Below are 19,436 nucleotides of genomic sequence, written 5' to 3' on the forward strand. Positions count from 1 at the left end.
AAAACACAGGTACAAGAGGCCCATGGGCCTAAACGATCAAGTATACATATTTTTTAGGTCTTTAGAAATTATTTTGTTACTAATGTGCTTTTGATACTTGTACATTCTTATACTTAGTACTAAATAACACACACAGTGATTTAAAACTATCATACACAATTGATAAATTTAGAATCCTTTATAGGAGAGGAAGTTTCAAAGTTCTAAAAGGCCAAAGGATTCCTTAATTTTCTGAGAAGTCTCATTCCTCGTAACAATTATGCAAACAGTTTGCCTGCTTTATGGCAAGTACATATTTTCTAAAATATCTCACATTTTCAACATACCAACTAAGCCCTATCCTGGCACCTTAACCCAAGCCTTACAAATTTCACACTGTTTATTGTAATCATGTCTGCTTGATGTTCAGGGGTAGCGTACATGTAGATTTTTTATTACATTTTTGATACATAATGTATATAACCTATCTAGCACTACCATGGTACCTAAACCCTGGGGTAACGAGTTTCACAATTTTAGTAGAGGGCTAGCATTGGGGTAACGAGTTTCACAATTTTAGTAGAGGGCTAGCATTGGGGTAATGAATTTCACAATTTTAGTAGAGGGCTAGCATTGGGGTAATGAATTTCACAATTTTAGTAGAGGGCTAGCATTGGGGTAACGAGTTTCACAATTTTAGTAGAGGGCTAGCATTGGGGTAATGAATTTCACAATTTAGGTAGAGGGCTAACCCTGGAGTAATGAATTTCACAATTTTGGTCAAGGGCTAACCCCAGGGTAATGAATTTCACAATTTTGATAGAGGGCTAACCCCAGGGTAATGAATTTTACAATTTTGGTATAGGGCTAACCCCAGGGTAATTAATTTTACAATTTTGGTAGAGGGCTAACTCTGGAGTAATGAATTTCACAATTTTGGTAGAGGGCTAACCCTGGGGTAATAAATTTCACAAGTTTGGTAGAGGGCATAAAGCCCATTATAATCATGCAAACATTTTGTCTCCTCGATACCCATTAATATATAAGATTTTCTACAATATAATGAAGCTTTCATATATGACCTAACTTAGTTCTACCCTGAGGCAAGAACTCTATACAGTACCTTGGGAATATGAATTTCAGTTTGACCAACTTTGTCCAACCCTAGAGCATGAACCCTGAACTTGGGAATCATGCCAATAGTTTGCTCGATGTCTAGAAATAGACATTTTTAAAGATTACTTCAATTTTAATGGTTCTGGCCATAACCCTCAAACCCCATGGTAGCAGAGTCCAACTTCTGTTTCCCTTTACCCATAGATGTTTAATACAAACCAAAATTGGTTAAAAATGAATTGGCTGTTCCAAGAACAAAATTGAAAAGTGTAAAAAAAATTTACAATGGACAGTAACAGCTCTTCCCCATTTCCTCTCTGGGATACATTTATAAAACTTCTGTCTTTATATACAGAAGTTGATGTACATCTCATTATATGTTTAAATGTCTGATGTATGTATATTCGTGTGGGTTTAAAATTCTCCCTTCTAATTAACAACAGATACGTCACTACTTCCTGCAAGGAAAATTCAAGTAGACACACTCTCTATTCCGAGAAATGAACACCTGTAAAATAATGACATGAACAACAGCTCAGTGTTATCTGCACTGAAAAAGCAAAATAAAACCAGGTCCGGATTTCTCCAAATCAACTCGAGTCAAAATCTGAACTCAAGTCTCGAGATTTAACTCAAATTTTGACTCCTGAAATAAAGGAAAACTTAACTGAAGTTTGAGATTAATTTTTTTTTGTTTGGAAAAATCTGAGCCTGAACAATCATACAAGTGACATGCAATTAGAGAAACAAGCAATAGAATGGTTAGTACAGTTAGGGGCAGTAACCATGCAGATCAATACAACTTTTTCTTCCACTAAACGCTGTCCTGTATACATAGATACAATACAGGCCTTACATCCATAAAATGTGATGCATGTATCTACATTGTACAACCACTAAATCTAGTACGGTGTATCACACCACTAAGTCAGGTTTATCTCACCACTTCTAGCAAAGGACTTGAATCACAAGAATCTATAACCACTACCATCAGGTATATCCAGGTATTATCCCACCTCATTGAATCATAATAAGAATTTATACCCACTACCATCCGGTATATCCAGGTATTATCCCACCTCATTGAATCATAATAAGAATTTATACCCACTACCATCAGGTATATCCAGGTATTATCCCACCTCATTGAATCATAATAAGAATTTATAACCACTACCATCAGGTATATCCAGGTATTATCCCACCTCATTGAATCATAATAAAAATTTATACCCACTACCATCAGGTATATCCGGGTATTATCCCACCTCATTGAATCATAATAAGAATTTATTCCCACTACCATCAGGTATATCCAGGTATTATCCCACCTCATTGAATCATAATAAGAATTTATACCCACTACCATCAGGTATATCCGGGTATTATCCCACCTCTAGTCTTTTCGTGATTAGAAATACAGAATATGCTTTGAAGAAATTAGCATATCTTCAATGCAAGGGAATTTATAAATATTACATGAACTTCCTTTTAGGCTTTGATTATGAGGAATTTGATGGTTGTCCCTGTGAATTCCTTGAAGGTTAGTTTTGCTATATACATTGCCACTGGTCCCTCAGTATATGCTTACTTAACAAGACCTATCCAGTGTTTACATTGCCACTGGTCCCTCATTATATACTTACCTAACAAATCCTGCCCAGTGTTTCAGCCCTATCAACTCCTTTCCATTTTAAACTTACCTTGATCATATTCAATTCCATGAAAGCATGTCCATTTCTATACTGATTTTCAAAATGAATGATGAGCAAACCTTTCATACAAACTTTCAGGCCATCCATGAGTTCCTGCATGGAGTGCTGGAACGTACATCGGGAATAGTATCGGGTTAAGGCTTGATTCGTGGAGGCTACCACTCCACCCACAGATCGGCCCTTCTTACTCGAATCGTGGTAAGAATCTATACCCACCACCATCATGTTCTTAAGCTACAGTGTACAATCAAATATTTAATGCAACTTCAGTCATAAATCTCGAACATTCACTATACAAGGAACACTTGAGTTACTGACAGTCTGGGTAAAATCAAACGTCGAAATCTCGGACATCCATTAGACAAGGAACACCAAAACATGCACACACTACAGCATTCTTCTACACAAGGAAAGGTTTACAAAATAGGGAAAGGTTTACAAACACTACAAACAGAGAGATTTAAAACATTGAACACACACAAAGCTGGTTAGTGGTGTGACAATTTTACGCAGACAATACATATTGTACTAGCACACGTATATGGTGGGCTGTTTCTATTTAAATGATACATACAATGTGGGTTTGTGGTGGGCTGTTTCTAATTAAATGATACATACAATGTGGGTTTGTGATGGGCTGCTTTTATGTAAATATATAGGTGCGCTGTTTTTACATATAGAGTACACAAAATACTGGCATGTGGTGTGATGTTTTTACTTACTGGAACTTCTAAACACCAGACCTCTCCACCCAGTTTACAGTTGAGTTGAATAGCGATCTTTGTGGCCACTGACATCAACATCTGCTTCTTTGATAATGTCCTCTGGACTACACACTGACTGGGTACTGCAGTAACAAATCACCAACTAAATAATTATTTCTGTACAATTCAAAATCATAGTTTACAGGCAACATTTGGCACCATCTTTAAGATCTCGCATAGTAACCTGCAAACTTTTGGATCAAACTGTAATTGTACCGGAACAAATACTATTTATCTATTTAGTTAAGACAGATTAAAATATCAGATGCTTTCACAGTGATGAACAAGTGCAAATTTATGATTTTGCTAAAACACGACTATCTCGATTCATCATCAACCACAGTTCAAGCATTTTAAGCCATAACAACACAAATTAGTGCACCAGATCTGACTGCACCTCATCTTAAATACACAACATACAGCAACACCTGCATTCAATTATTGCTCCTGTATGACCTTGACCTGCTGACCCTCACATTACGGTGGATTGCCTGGAGGTTGTTGTCATTACTTATCACCTCAGACGACACAACTCATTAGGAAGCATACATACAAGCACCAGTTGTATTCGAGATAAGTTTTATAGAAAACGCAATTGACACGATTCACAATAGATGTCGTTCACATGCAATCATGTTTTATATATGAGAAGTCTTTACAGTATCAGAAAGCATTTGTGTCAGGTGTCCAACAGTACAATCAGTGGTTAAGGGCAGCTCACCGGGGTGGTCCACACAACAGAACTTTTTGATGGCATCGTAACGGTCCTTCCTGTTAGTAGGAAGGACAATCACTGCTAGTTGGGTTTCAGGAGTGACGTGGTCTTTCATCGCACCCAAGAAGCTATCTGTTCTGTCATCAGGCAGCTCACATCTAACAAGAAAAATTTCACATCAAAAAAAGTCCAGTAGTGAACTTAAAAGGGGCATTGTCAGTAAACACTGAATTCAATGAAAATTACTTTATATATTTCAGTAATAACACCAGTATTTGATTATATCAAACACTTTCAACCTCAAAACAGGCATATGAATGTGTCTTGCAAGACAACTATTCTTCCAGATGCATTTTTTTGCAAAAAAGTGATTATCTAATGTTGTGTTATTAGGTTTCTCTTGTTTTTGTACAATAAATGTTTTTCTTAGTCAAAAATTATATTTTGCTATGCCATTGACAGATTTTGAAAAAAACAAGATGTATTTGTGAAACAAAAATGACCAATTCCAATCTTGGTACCAGTAGAAATATCTTGTCGCAAGAAATGCTCATCTGCAATATGAGAGCTCTAATCGTTACCAATTTAGAAGTTATCACCAATGTCAATTTTTTTAAAAGTAGGTCAAACTCCCCAAGTCACAGGGTCAAAAATGTTGGTACTCACGCAAAGGTTTTGTCACAAGGTCAAGGGTAACAAGAGGCCCATGGGCCACATCGCTCACCTGAGTCACCTTGGTCCATATCAGAAGATTTTCCATATCTATTTGCATGTGAAACCTTATAGTCCCTACTGTGGCCCTAACCTACCCCTGGAGGCCATGGTTTTTGCAAACTTGAATCTACACTATGTCAGAAAGCTTTCATGTAAATGTGAACTTCTTTGGCCCAATGGTTCTTGAGAAGAAGATTTTTAAAGATTGTCCCTATATATTTGTATGTAAAACTTTGATCCCCTATTGTGGCCCCATCCTACCCCAGGGGGCCATGATTTTAACAAACCTGAATCTGCACTATATCAGAAAGCTTTCATATAAATCTCAGCTTTTCTGGCTTAGTAGTTCTGGGAAGAAGATTTTTAAAGATTTTTCCTATACATTTGTATGTAAAACTTTGACCCCCTATTGTGGCCCCATCCGACCCCTGGGGGCCATGATCTTAACAATTTATAATCTGAACTATATCAGGAAGCTTTCATATAAACCTCAGCTTTTCTGGCTCAGTGGTTCTTGAAAAGAAGATTTTAATAAAAGATTTTTCCTATAAATTTGTATGTAAAACTTTGTTGCCCCCCTTGAGGCCCCATCCAATCCCCGGGGTCCATGATTTTAACAAACTTGAATCTGCACTATATTTATATATATAAAAAACAAAAAACAAACACACAAGAAAAAAACTTTGACCCCCTATTGTGGCCCCATCCTATTCCCAGGGGCCATGATTTTAACAATTTAGAATCTGTACTATATCAGGAAGCTTTCATATAAATCTCAGCTTTACTGGCTTAGTGGTTCTTGGGAAGAAGATTTTTCCTATATATTTGTATGTAAAACTTTGACCCCCTATTGTGGCCCCATCCGACCCCTGGGGGCCATGATTTTAACAATTTATAATCTGAACTATATCAGGAAGCTTTCATATAAATCTCAGCTTTTCTGGCTCAGTGGTTCTTGAGAAGAAGATTTTTAAAGATTATCCCTATATATTTGTATGTAAAACTTTGACCCCCTATTGTGGCCCCATCCGACCCCCGCGGGCCATGATTTTAACAATTTAGAATCTGCATTATATAAGGAAGCTTTCATATAAATCTCAGCTTTTCTGGCTCAGTGGTTCTTGAGAAGAAGAGTTTTAAAGATTTTCCCTATACATTTGTATGTAAAACTTTGATCCCCTATTGTGGCCCCATCCGACCCCCGGGGGCCATGATTTTAACAATTTAGAATCTGCATTATATAAAGAAACTTTCATATAAATCTCAGCTTTTCTGGCTCAGTGGTTCTTGAGAAGAAGATTTTTAAAGATTTTTGCTATATATTTGTATGTAAAACTTTGACCCCCTATTGTGGCCCCATCCGACCCCCGGGGGCCATGATTTTAACAATTTAGAATTTGCATTATATAAGGAAGCTTTCATATAAATCTCAGCTTTTCTGGCTCAGTGGTTCTTGAGAAGATTTTTTAATGACTCTACCCTATTTTTACCTTTTCTTGATTATCTCCCCTTGGAAGGTAGCCTGGCCTTTTATTTTAACAATTTAGAATTCCCTTTACCTAAGGATGTTTTGTGCCAACTTTGGTTGAAATTGGCCCAGTGGTTGTTGAGAAGAAGTTGAAAATGTGAAAAGTTTACAGACGGACGCCGGAATACGGGTGATCAGAAAAGCTCACTTGAGCTAAAAAATATTGGTACCCACAGAAAGTTCTTCTCACAAGAAATTCTCATGTGAAATATTGAAGCTCTAGCTCTTACTGTTCAATAGTTAATAGCAAGATTAAGAGTTTTCAAAAACTAGGTCCAACTCCAAGGGTAAAAAATGTTCGTACCCACAGAAAGGTCTTGTCACAAGGAATACGGGTACCTTTAAAGTGCGCAACGAAACCTACCGAAACACTGTATAATCGAAATCTTTTAATTATAATAATTAACAAGAGGCCCATGGGCCACATCGCTCACCTGAGTCACCTTGGTCCATATCAGAAGATTTTCCATATCTATTTGCATGTAAAACCGTAGTCCCTATTATGGCCCCAAACCTACCCCTGGAGGCCATGGTTTTTGCAAACTTGAATCTACACTATGTCAGAAAGCTTTCATGTAAATGTGAACTTCTTTGGCCCAATGGTTCTTGAGAAGAAGATTTTTAAAGATTTTCCCTATATATTTGTATGTAAAACTTTGATCCCCTATTGTGGCCCCATCCTACCCCAGGGGGCCATGATTTTAACAAACCTGAATCTGCACTATATCAGAAAGCTTTCATATAAATCTCAGCTTTTCTGGCTTAGTGGTTCTGGGAAGAAGATTTTTCCTATAAATTTGTATGTAAAACTTTGATGCCCCCCTTGAGGCCCCATCCAATCCCCAGGGGTCCATGATTTTAACAAACTTGAATCTGCACTATATCAACAACAACAAAAAAACTTTGACCCCCTATTGTGGCCCCATCCAATCCCCGGGGGCCATGATTTTAACAATTTAGAATCTGTACTATATCAGGAAGCTTTCATATAAATCTCAGCTTTTCTGGCTCAGTGGTTCTTGAGAAGAAGATTTTTAAAGATTTTCCCTATATATTTGTATGTAAAACTTTGACCCCCTATTGTGGCCCCATCCGACCCCCGGGGGCCATGATTTTAACAATTTAGAATCTGCATTATATAAGGAAGCTTTCATATAAATCTCAGCTTTTCTGCCTCAGTGGATCTTGAGAAGAAGATTTTTCCTATATATTTGTATGTAAAACTTTGATCCCCTATTGTGGCCCCATCCAACCCCCGGGGGCCATGATTTGAACAAACTTGAATCTGCATTATGTCAGGAAGCTTTCATGTAAATCTCAGCTTTTCTGGCTTAGTGGTTCTTGAGAAGAAGATTTTTAAAGTTTTTCCCTATATATTTGTGTGCAAAACTTTGATCCCCCCTTGGGGCCCCATCCTATCCCCGGGGGCCATGATTTGAACAAACTTGAATCTGCACTATGTCAGGAAGTTTTCATGTAAAAATCAGCTTTTCTGACTTAGTGGTTCTTGAGAAGAAGATTTTTAAAGATTTTTCCTATATATTTGTATGTAAAACTTTGATCCCCTATTGTGGTCCCATCCAACCCCCGAGGCCCATGATTTGAACAAACTTGAATCTGCATTATGTCAGGAAGCTTTCATGTAAATCTCAGCTTTTCTGGCTTAGTGGTTCTTAAGAAGAAGATTTTTAAAGTTTTTCCCTATATATTTGTGTGCAAAAACTTTGATCCACCCCTTGGGGCCCCATCTTATCCCCGGGGGGCCATGATTTGAACAAACTTGAATCTGCACTATGTCAGAAAGTTTTCATGTAAAAATCAGCTTTTCTGGCTTAGTGGTTTCTTGAGAAGATTTTTAAATGACCCCACCCTATTTTTGCGATTATCTCCCCTTTGAAAGGGGCATGGCCCTTGATTTGAACAAACTTGAAAGCCCTTCACCCAAGGATGCTTTTGGCCCAGTTAGGTTGAAATTGGCCTAGTGGTTCTGGAGAAGAAGTCGAAAATGTGAAAAGTTTACAGACGCGGGACAAAATGTGATCAGAATAGCTCACTTGAACCTTCGGTTCAGGTGAGCTAAAAATGGTATTTCAGGCTCCTGTTAAAGTTTACACATATAAATAAAATTCGCCTCCCCCTTTGATGTAGACTTTCGGCTTGAAGTTCGAAGGGGGGGGGGGGGGACGACGACGACAACACAAAGCACATGAATACCATGTGCAATTACCTTCGGATCTACATCAAAGGGCAGTCTTCGACGTTAACCAGTGGCCCGATGCCAGTAAAATCGGGATCGGGCTTCTTAAAATATTAAACCCTGGAGTCCGGTGGGCCTGTAAATGTTTTCTTGTATGTTCTGTATATATTACAAATAAAGCGCGAGATTGACTCAGACTAAATGTCATGACTTAGTAGTCAAATTTCGCATAGAAAAATTATCAACCATGCTGCCTTTTTTGAAGTATACGGAGGGGGCTCGTCCGGGAAATTCAAAACCACCCAAGCATATTTCACAATCACAACCATCCGATAAAAAAAAAAAACTGTCGTACGAGGAGAAAAAAACGAAAATTCATGCCCCATTGGACTGAGGGCAGTGTTCGAAATTAACCATAGACCGAGTCTATGTCAAATGGCACTGGTCTATGCCAACTGTAATTGAGATAGACCAAATTGTCTATGCCAATTTTCTAGATTTAAAGCAATAAAGTTATCCAAGAGGGCCTTGCATGGTCAGTCGACGTCTGATAAACATTATGAGGAAAGGATGATATTACAGAAATGGAAAGAAAATACACTTTCTAAGTATATTAGAAGTAAATGAAAATGTTTTAAATTTATGTTATTATTTTTTCAATATTGTGGTCTATGCCAATTCGATGAGGTCTAAGTCATCTTATTTTGGCATAGACCTGTGGTCTATACCAAGTTTTAAACCAATTTCGAACACTGCGAGGGTAGGCCTTGGCTAACATTTAAGTGATTCTGGAGAAAACAAAATGTTTTGTACGTGGTGTATACAAAACAGAGTTGAACATGAGCTGCTGATGTATCTGCGAGATTAATCAGTCTATGCGAAAGACATCGGACCGTCGGACCTGACCGATGTGCAGTGCCTCAGGTCTGATGCATCATTTTTTACACCGGACCGGAATGTCCGATGTCTCAATGTCCGGTTTTGAGCTTTACTATCTTGATGCGGAGTTTGTTATAAGTAAAAAAAAAAAAAAAAATAGCACACATCCAAATACGTAAATGAATTGATTAAAACCGCATAGACTGTCTAAAGTATTATACGGAAGGGATTCCTGATATAGTATTACTAGTATAATAAATAAGATTCCCTTGGTTTTGCATTTTCACTTTTTTACATTAGGTTTTTCGGTCTGACAAAATTTGGTTCGGTCCTGTGTGTTCATTGATTACACTAGACCGAATGTCCTGTGTGGTCCAAAAACTTTCGCATATACTGGATTAATATGTTGAAAAATAAGATAATCCTTTTAATGTTAGTTGTTCTCTAACTATGATCATCTTGACCTGTATTTTCCTACAGTAGAAGAACTGTGCATGTGTCTATAGAGTAGAATCAGCAAATAACAAGAGGTCAAATTAGAAAAAAAAAAACATTTTGGGCCTGCAAAATATTGTTCGGGCTTGCACAATTATTATACTGGGAGGCTTTACAAAGTTTTTCGTGAAGACTGAAAGGGGACGCGAATTTTATTTATATGTGTAAACTTTAACAGGGGCCTAAGATACCATTTTTAATTATTATAATTAAAAGAGTTCGGTTATACAATCTGTTTCGTTTTGGTAGGCTTCGTTTCGTTTCGGTGGGTTTCGATACGTTTGATTTCGTTTCGTTCTTTACAGGTACCCCAAGGAATACTCGTGTAAAATATCAAAGCTCTGGCACTTACTGTGGCCTACATCTGGGGGCCATGATTTTTACAAACTTAAATCTGCACTATGGAAGTGATGTTTTACGACATCTACTCGATGATGGGTGTAAAGTTATGTTTCGGATAAATAGATATAAATTGAATTCATTTTTAAAAAAAACCGTTTATTTGAATTAAATATAAGAAAGTGTTTATCAAATTAATAAATTACGTCGTAAAGAGCCATTTTTCGGTGTTGACATATGTGCGGGAATGTCTCTATATTCAAATACGACGTCTCGTCCTCAAGGAAAGATGTCCCAAGAAAGAAAAGGAAAAGGTTGGGAAGAAACAAAGCAGGGCTTATGAAATAGAATTTTTTTTTAAAAAAACAACGGTCGAGATCATTTTATTCTAAATGGTTTAAAGAATTCCCGTGCCGAGTAGAATTTAACGAAACAGAAAATGTGTTTGAAAATTAAAGCATATCAAATTGATTGACGAGACTGATGTTTTTGAGACAATCAAATAAGGATTAGTTCAAACTTAACGTTTGTCATTAGAAGTAATTAAATATGGAGAAACTATCACTTTTTTCTGTACAGTTGGTCAGGGCTAGTGGATGTAAGGTCAGGTCTAGTAAAATGCATTTGAAGTAGCCCGACTGGTCTAGTGCTCAAAAAAGTAAATGTCAAACCCTGGAAAATAATTTTTTTAATCTTTGAAGCAGTACACTTCGTTTGGAGAGTCTAATCACCAGAAATGATGATATTGTATAAAGCAGCATTAGTTCAATTTAGCTTACTTTTATCATTAATATTAACATATGTACATTTAGAAATAAATTACTTTACAAAATGATTTTATTGGATATGAAAATATAACTTCCCAAGCCTGGTGCTTTTCTTACTGATTGAACAAGTGTATTGGCATAGATAGTATCACAGAGAGTTTCATGATGAACTTGGATCATGATTTTATATAATAAAAAAAAAAAAAAAAAAAAAAAAATAATTTATGTATGGTTGTGCTGTTTATGTCAATTAAATTTCAGAGTAATACAATATGTATTCAAACTCCATGATTAAATCTAAATTCAATTAAACTTTTATTTAATTTCCTTACTTTACAGTAATATTTCCATTGATTTTTTTTTATTGAAAAAAATTTCATCTAGTATTCAAAAGTATAAATACACAATATTATTAGTATTGATGCAAGTAAAATGTGGGAAATGCTGTCTATTTTCTCTTCCTGACATTTTTGAAGAACCATCTGAGAACTAGAAGCTAGGGTCACTCTGGAATTTGAAAGCTGGTGTTCTGTCACTCCATGCACCATTGAAAAATAGTTTTAAGTGTCATTTAACCCTGATTGCAATGAAAAACAGAATGTTAAGAAAAGAAAAACTTCCATGAATGAAGAAACAAGAGGCCCAAGGGCCTAGAATCGCTCTTCTGATAAATTGTACAACCCCACCATTTCTATTCTTAGCCTCTTAGTATTCTAAATCTTTAGTTAAACCCTAAGAAGTCAAAAAAAGTAGGTCAATGTGACCTACTTTTTGGTTTACACATTTTGAGAACCCAAGAAATATCAACTGACAAAGCTTGATGATTTTAAGCCAATTAGTATCTGAATATTGAAATATAGCTGTCAAATTCCAATCGTAGGTCATGGTGACCTACTTTCTGGTCAGCGAACTCCGAACATGCAAGACCCATCAACTGACAAAGTTTGATGACTGTAGGTCAAACAGTATCTGAAATATATAAATATAGCCGTCCAATTCCAAAAGTAGGTCAAGGTGACCTACTTTTTGGTCAACACCCTTTGAACATGCAAGACGCATCAACTGACAAAGTTTGATGACTGTAGGTCAAATAGTATCTGAAATGTATAAATATAGGTGTCCAATTCCAAAAGTAGGTCAAGTTGACCTACTTTTTGGTCGAAACCCTTCGAACATGCAAGGCCCATCAACTGACAAAGTTTGATGACTGTAGGTCAAATAGTATTTGAAATATATAAATATAGCCGTCAAATTCCAAAAGTAGGTCAAGGTGACCTACTTTTTGGTCGACACACTCCATTGACTCAAGATGCATCAACTGTCAAAGTTTGATGATTGTAGGTCAATTAGTGACTGAAATATATAAATATAACTGTCAAATGCCAAAAGTAGGTCACAGTGACCTACTTTTTGGTCGATACACTCCGAAGACTCAAGATGCATCAACTGACAAAGTTTGATGATTGTAGGTCAAATAGTGTCTGAAATATAGTAATTTAGCTGTCAAATACCAAAAGTAGGTCACGGTGACCTACTTTTTGGTCGACACAAACCGAAGACTGAAGACGCATCAAATGACAAAGTTTGATGATCCTAGGTTTTACAGTGCCCAAAATATGCATCTAAAATTGAAAATGTGAAATTTGAATATCTGCAAAATTCAAAAAGTAGGTCACTGTGACCTACTTTTTTAATAAATATGTTTCAAGGCCTCAAGATGCATCAACTTACAAGATTTGATGATTCTAAACCTCTCGGTATTTGAAATAACAACTTAAAATATATCTATAAATGATAAGCCATCAAATTAAGAAAGTAGGTCACGGTGACCTATTTTTCAGTTGACGCATTTCAAGGTCCCATGATCCACCAACTGACAAGTTTTGATGATCATAGGCTTCAAAGTGTCCAAGATATGCATCAAAATTAATTTTAAAATAAATACCTGCAAAATTCAAAAAGTAGGTCACCGTGACCTACTTTTGAGACATCTTGACACAAGGTCCTAAGATGCATCAACTGTCAAAATTTGATGATCCTAGTCCTTATAATGACTAAAATATCTAAGATTTAAGGAATTTAAAAAAATTTTTAATTTAGGTCAACTTTGAAGTGACCTTGAGACCATGCCCTTTGCCCCAGGGTAATGCCTTGAACAATTTTTAATCTACAACATATCCTCATCCTTATGTGTAAGTTTGGTGATAATCTGCCCTGTGGTTCTTGAGAAGAAGATTTTTTAGCAACCACTACTTTTGTTTGTATTTTCCTGATTATCTCCCCTTGTTAAATGGTCACATCCCTTTATTTAGTATGTATGAAAGCCCTTGGGCCAATGATACCCTGTAACAAATTTGAAAGAAATTGGCCAAGGGGTTCTTGAGTTATAGCCCTTTTTCTAAAAAGTTTACGCACACCGCACAAATGGCCATAGCATTAGCTCTTTGAGCCTTTGGCTCAGAAGAGCTAAAAATGTTCATCTTTTTATTGAAAAAAGGTGTATTTTAAGAAATATGTTGTAAAACTGTGAATTTCTAAAATTCCCAATTTGGACAAAATGCTGTTAAAATTCCCAATTTTAAAGGCTCAGGCCCCATTCCCAAAATGGTGTGGAAAATCCCTGACTTTTTTGGATCATTGGTTCTTGAAAAGAAGATTTTCCCTCTATTCAAACATTTGATCCCCTATTGCGGGGCCATCATTGAAAATATTTTTGTTTGATGTACTCCGACCTACATTTTTCAAGGTGGGTAGGTAGGTAGGTAATTTTTTATTTTTATTTTTTTGCAGTATCGAAAAAATTGATTATTGTCATAAAAACGCAGACTTAGAAATTTATTGATGTTTTCATTAAACATTGGACAAGACAGATTTAATAATTATTGCTATAAAACATTCATCAAAAAAGTTTCTTATAGAGAATATAAACCTTTAAAATGAAACAATGTCTATTTCCCTGGAAACCAAATTTAAAAAAAATAATAAAAATTAAAAGTACTGAAAAAAATGATTGGGTAGGGGCGATTTTCACGGGTCGGTCGGAGTACATCAAACAAATCAATTTTTATTTTTGGCCTGGCCTAACCTACTCCTAAGGGCCATGATTTGACCAAACTTGAATCTGCACCATGTCAGTAAGCTTTCATGTAAATCTCAGCTCTTCTGACTCAGTGGTTCTTAAAAAGATTTTCAATATTTTCCCTATATATTTGTATGTAAAATTTTGATCCCCTGTTGTGGCCCCAACCTACCCCCGGGGGGCCATGATTTAAACAAACTTGAAATTGCACTATGTCAGGAAGCTTTCATGGAAATCTCAGCTCTTCTGGCTCATTGGTTCTTGAAGATTTTCAAAGTTTTTCCCTATTTATGTATATATCTATGTAAAATTTTGATCCCCTATTGTAGTCCCATCCTACCCCTGGGAGCAAAGATTTTAGCAAATTTGAGTCTGCACTTTATCAGGGAGCTTTCATGTAGATGTCAGCTCCTCCAGTCTAGTGGTTCTTAAGATTTTTAAATGACCCTACCCTAATTTTGCATTTTTGCCCTTTGAAGGGGTATGGCCCTTTATTTGAACAAACTTGAAGGCCCTTCACCCAAGGATGCTTTGTGCCAAGTTTGGTTGAAATTGACCCTGTGGTTCTGGAGAAGAAGATGAAAATGTGAAAAGTTTACAATGACAATGACACCGACAGACAAATTTTGATCTGAATAGCTCACTTGAGCTCCGGTTCAGGTTAGCTAAAAAGTTTACAGACAGACAACAGGCTATCAGAAAAGATCACTTGAGCTCTCAGCTCAGCTGAGCTTGAGCTAAAACACGAGTGTTTGGATTTCTTTTTCAATACTAAATGGCAAAAACCTACGCAGTGGGTGTGGCGATGTTCATTCCCATGGGTGGTCCTACCCTGCTGAGGGTCTGCACTAGGTCCTGAGCCTGTGCGCTGTTCCTCCTAATGAACAAAATCACCCAGTTCTCTAAGTTAACTGGTGTTATCAGCTGTTTCCCTCTCATGTCCCTTCCCCAGTCAGCATCTTCTTGTCTGTAACTCAACTACAAAGAGAAAAATCAAGATGAAGCGCCCCCTTCCACATACCAGTAAAGTCTCGACTTTTACGTAGTAGACTTCTCCACAGAAACACATTCATACATCCTGTTCTGGATACATTTTAAACAACATTTCAAACACAACATTAAATGTAGTTTATCGCAATTCACCTTTGAATTAGAGTGCTTTGGCCGATATAGTATTGCGTTGTGTGACGACAATTGAATCTGTTTGTAATACAATTGCGAAATGCAACAGAAACTCTCATTGGTCCATATGTATAAGTCCGCCCAAATTCCCTTATACGGGAGTAGTCAGCATTTGAAAACATGACGGCCAGATGCTAGATGGAAAAAAAAACTTCAAAGGAAGAAAGAGAAAAAGTTGTATTCTTGTGTTGTTGTCTCATAAATCTAATATATAAAAAAAATTCCCAACATATTTTCCTACTATACTTGTGTCCAAACATACCTTCAAATATTTATTACAGCCCCATACGACCCAAAAACTTGATCACAGCTTTTGATGATTTTGTTCGTAGACGTAGCCATGTTAGGTAGCCAGTCAATTCGAATCCCGGTTCATTTCCATACTCGCACAATAGCGTCTAGATGTGTACTAATACCCCACAAATATTTTAGCTAAATAGTTTAAATAATATACCACGTACCCCAGTCCTATTAAATGATAATTATTCAAATAGCTAAACTCACGGCGATGCGGCTTTCATTAGTCAAGGGCGGCCGCGCCGGCCGGTCTCCATCTAATGAGCTTATGTAGCATTGCATTTTCGTTAATCAAGAGCTTATTTTACCTTTACAAAAACTGGTACAAAAAATGTTTTAATTTTTATTAATTGTTCGTGTTGATAATAAATGAAGAGCGAATACATAACTTACAACCAATTTTATGAATAGATACCAATAGCAAGAGTTCGAATTGACCAGCTACCTAACATGACTACGTCAACAAACGAAATCATTTGAAGCTGCGAGTTTCCAGGTCGTGTGTGGCTTTAATGAATATTTGAAGGTATGTTTGGACACAAGTATACAATAGGAAAATATGTTAAGATTTTTTTATATTGGGTTTATGAGACAGCAACACAAGAATACACCAATATCAGGCCTCAACCGTCCGCAGCTTTTTGTGACCCGTAAACGGAAGGTTTTTATAAGCGGTGATCTTTTTAGAGAGCTACAGTTCTCCAGCTACACTGAATCCGCTCAAGAAAGTGGGCGGGCTGTAATCGGCCAATGAAAACTCTTGTTGTATTACATCAAACATGTCATTCAAATTGTTCAATCGTATCATTCAATTGTATCGTCACACAACGCAATACTATATTGGGTAAAGCGTTCTAATTCAAAGGTGAATTGCAATAAATGACAAACGAGTTTCTTCCTTGTTATTAATCTACTCGTTTAACTACCATCATGAATTTTTTGCATTTGCTTTAGAGCGACTGTTGTTGAACAGAAAACCTCTCTTTTTTTGCCAAGAAGCCTCATCAGTCCGACACCCCAAGCACTTCACTTGTCGTAAAGCTAAGTAACCCACAAGCCTCATCAATTTGATACCCGAGCACTTCACTTGTCGTAAAGCTAAGAAGCCCACAAGCCTCATCAGTCTGTTACCCGAGCACTTCACTCATCGTAAAGCTTAGAAATCGGTACAAGTTTTCCTATTTGCATATCTAAGTTAAATTCTAACATTCAGCAACAGTTTAAAACACACAGATGCCTCAAAAGTGTCCATAGTGATGGCAGACTCCACAAAATATAAACACAATGACAGTCATGGACCACTTCGCACATTTTTAACAATCTGGTTCTGAAATCAGCCCCTCTCATTAGGTAAACATGCATCATTGGTTATGTGATCTGTCTAATGCTATACCATCTTTACTTTTTCTCTTGGTTCATTAGAGACTTACCTCAACACCACCTTTCTGCATAACTTTCTCTCGAGGAGCGATGCGGGCATTCAGATTTAGCAGCGTCCGTGAGAACTTGAGACCCCATCCTCCCATTTCTGCTTGCACTTTTTCATTCCTAAATATATGTACCAAACAATGTATACTTTACTTACACGGTACATTAATATCTACATGAATCAACATCTCCATTTGAAAACAGCAGTTGCAATTTCTCATGTGACCCCTGAAAATCATATTATGTTCATTGGGTATAGATTTCGAGAAATTTCAGTCTGCAATACAGCTGTATGTACAAATGATAGGAACAATTTCAGTTCTCAAGACTAAAATAGAGGTCTACAAGCCTTATCAGTCACCCGAGTATTAGTTATAAAACAGGTCTACAAGCCTCATCAGTCACCCGAGTATTAGTTATAAAACAGGTCTACAAGCCTTATCAGTCACCCGAGTATTAGATATAAAACAGGTCTACAAGCCTTATCAGTCACCCGAGTATTAGTTATAAAGCAGGTCTACAAGCCTTATCAGTCACCCGAGTATTAGTTATTAAACAGAGGTCTACAAGCCTTATCAGTCACCCGAGTATTAGTTATAAAACAGGTCTACAAGCCTTATCAGTCACCTGAGTATTAGTTATAAAACAGGTCTACAAGCCTTATCAGTCACCCGAGTATTAGTTATTAAACAGAGGTCTACAAGCCTTATCAGTCACCCAAGTATTAGTTATAAAACAGAGGTCTACAAGCCTTATCAGTCACCCGAGTATTAGTTATAAGTATCACTAGTGCCTAAAGCTAGGAAATCCCGTTTTGCATATATATCAAGTTAAATTCTAATATTTAGCAACAGTGTATAACAAGATGTGTTCTTAAAACTTAAATGCCCGTGAAAATGCCTATACTGATGAAAGGCTTTACATAATATAATACCAGCTCTTTGACCAAATAAACAAGGGTTTTTCGAGGAATGGTCGGTTTACCGGAAACTTACATTAAGAGACATTTTATCTCAATTCTTCACACTATGAACCATATAATCTCATGTTCAAGGAATATTACTTCCCTTGTTGGAAATAAAATAAATGACTAACATGTTTATTTCAAACCCAAGCCGTACGATTGCTGCAATTCATGAATTCACAAAGTCGGCACTGTTCACATGGGTCTGGTCATAACGACTTATTAGCGGAGATCACATTAAGCAGCTTCTAACTACTACTAATTCTTACAAGAAATATTTTTGCAGAAATCATGTAATTTCAAAATGAAATTTATAACAGAATACACTAGTATTTGCATTCCTCTTGCCTATAAAACCTTTATGTCTTTAACAAATTTGTTCCGACCTTTCTGAAAAGTACATCAGTAAATATAAAACTGAAATCTGAATATTTATTAGGAACCTGGAGTCAATGGAAACAAAATTAATCCATCTTTTGAAAATTATCACAACATTCATGGGTTTGTTCGTTATTCACTTCTGCTTATATCCAATACGAGAGTATGCTGCAACAATATGGCGTTTGACCATTACTGCATTCATTAATTTAAAAGTTAAAAACATCTACGTGATGAGTAATTGATTTCTTCATCGCATAATTGGCAAAAGCCGTTCCCGCTAACATTAATACAGTATTACTGATTGGGACCTGTCCAGGCAAAACCCAAAGGTTGTAAATCTCATAACGAGTACAGGTGCCCTAAATATTCAGTGAGTGCAGACAACCTAAAGATGGCAAAGGAAGCCATGTTTTCTATAGATAAAATTATATTGCAAACCTCTCCTTTACATCCCCGCCCTCCAAAACCAATTCTTACTTATTGATTTGGTCTATAAATCCCTGCAATGTTCTGTTCCTTCCTTCTGGGGGTACCCTGGTATGAGCACCAACATCCTTCATTACATTAAAATCAGCTCTGGCCTCATCAGTTAGTCCTACAACAAAAAATAAACTCATCAGTCATCACTAAACTTAACAGAAACTCAACATTGGGGGTGGTGGCACCTCAGTTTATGGGGGGGGGGGGGGGGGGGGGGGGGGGGGCGCCAGCCATTTTCGTTTCATGCGGATTTTTCTCTGGTCACACACACAGACCTGATTTTGCAAGCAAATAAAAAAAAGTTGATTTAAAGATCACCCCTAATAGGCTGGGGGCCGCCTAGGCACCCAGAAGCTTTGGGGTAAATGGTGCAAAATCCTGCATTCTGAGCATTTCCTGGCACTTCTTTTTCACTTT

At 36.8% G+C, this 19,436-nt stretch overlaps 1 protein-coding gene across 5 annotated transcripts in view; it reads right to left on the bottom strand.

Annotated features, from left to right (window-relative positions):
- The window catches only part of LOC125664287 (piwi-like protein 1), a 51,361-nt gene that overhangs the window by 11,123 nt on the left and 20,802 nt on the right, over positions 1-19,436 (bottom strand). For 3 of the 5 annotated variants that reach the window (XM_048896973.2, XM_048896972.2, XM_048896974.2), the window contains exons 10-14: positions 19,017-19,134; positions 17,197-17,314; positions 15,078-15,265; positions 4,296-4,447; positions 3,533-3,657 (exon numbers count right to left, since the gene is read on the bottom strand). In XM_048896973.2, the coding sequence (XP_048752930.1) occupies positions 3,533-3,657; positions 4,296-4,447; positions 15,078-15,265; positions 17,197-17,314; positions 19,017-19,134 (701 nt within the window). Of the gene's footprint in view, positions 1-2,869; positions 3,045-3,532; positions 3,658-4,295; positions 4,448-15,077; positions 15,266-17,196; positions 17,315-19,016; positions 19,135-19,436 lie in introns of all 5 variants that reach the window. The other 2 variants (XM_056152546.1, XM_048896970.2) reach the window with 1 other exon arrangement.

This window comes from Ostrea edulis, chromosome 1 (genome assembly GCF_947568905.1).
Source record: "Ostrea edulis chromosome 1, xbOstEdul1.1, whole genome shotgun sequence".
Taxonomy (NCBI): Eukaryota; Metazoa; Mollusca; class Bivalvia; order Ostreida; family Ostreidae; genus Ostrea; species Ostrea edulis.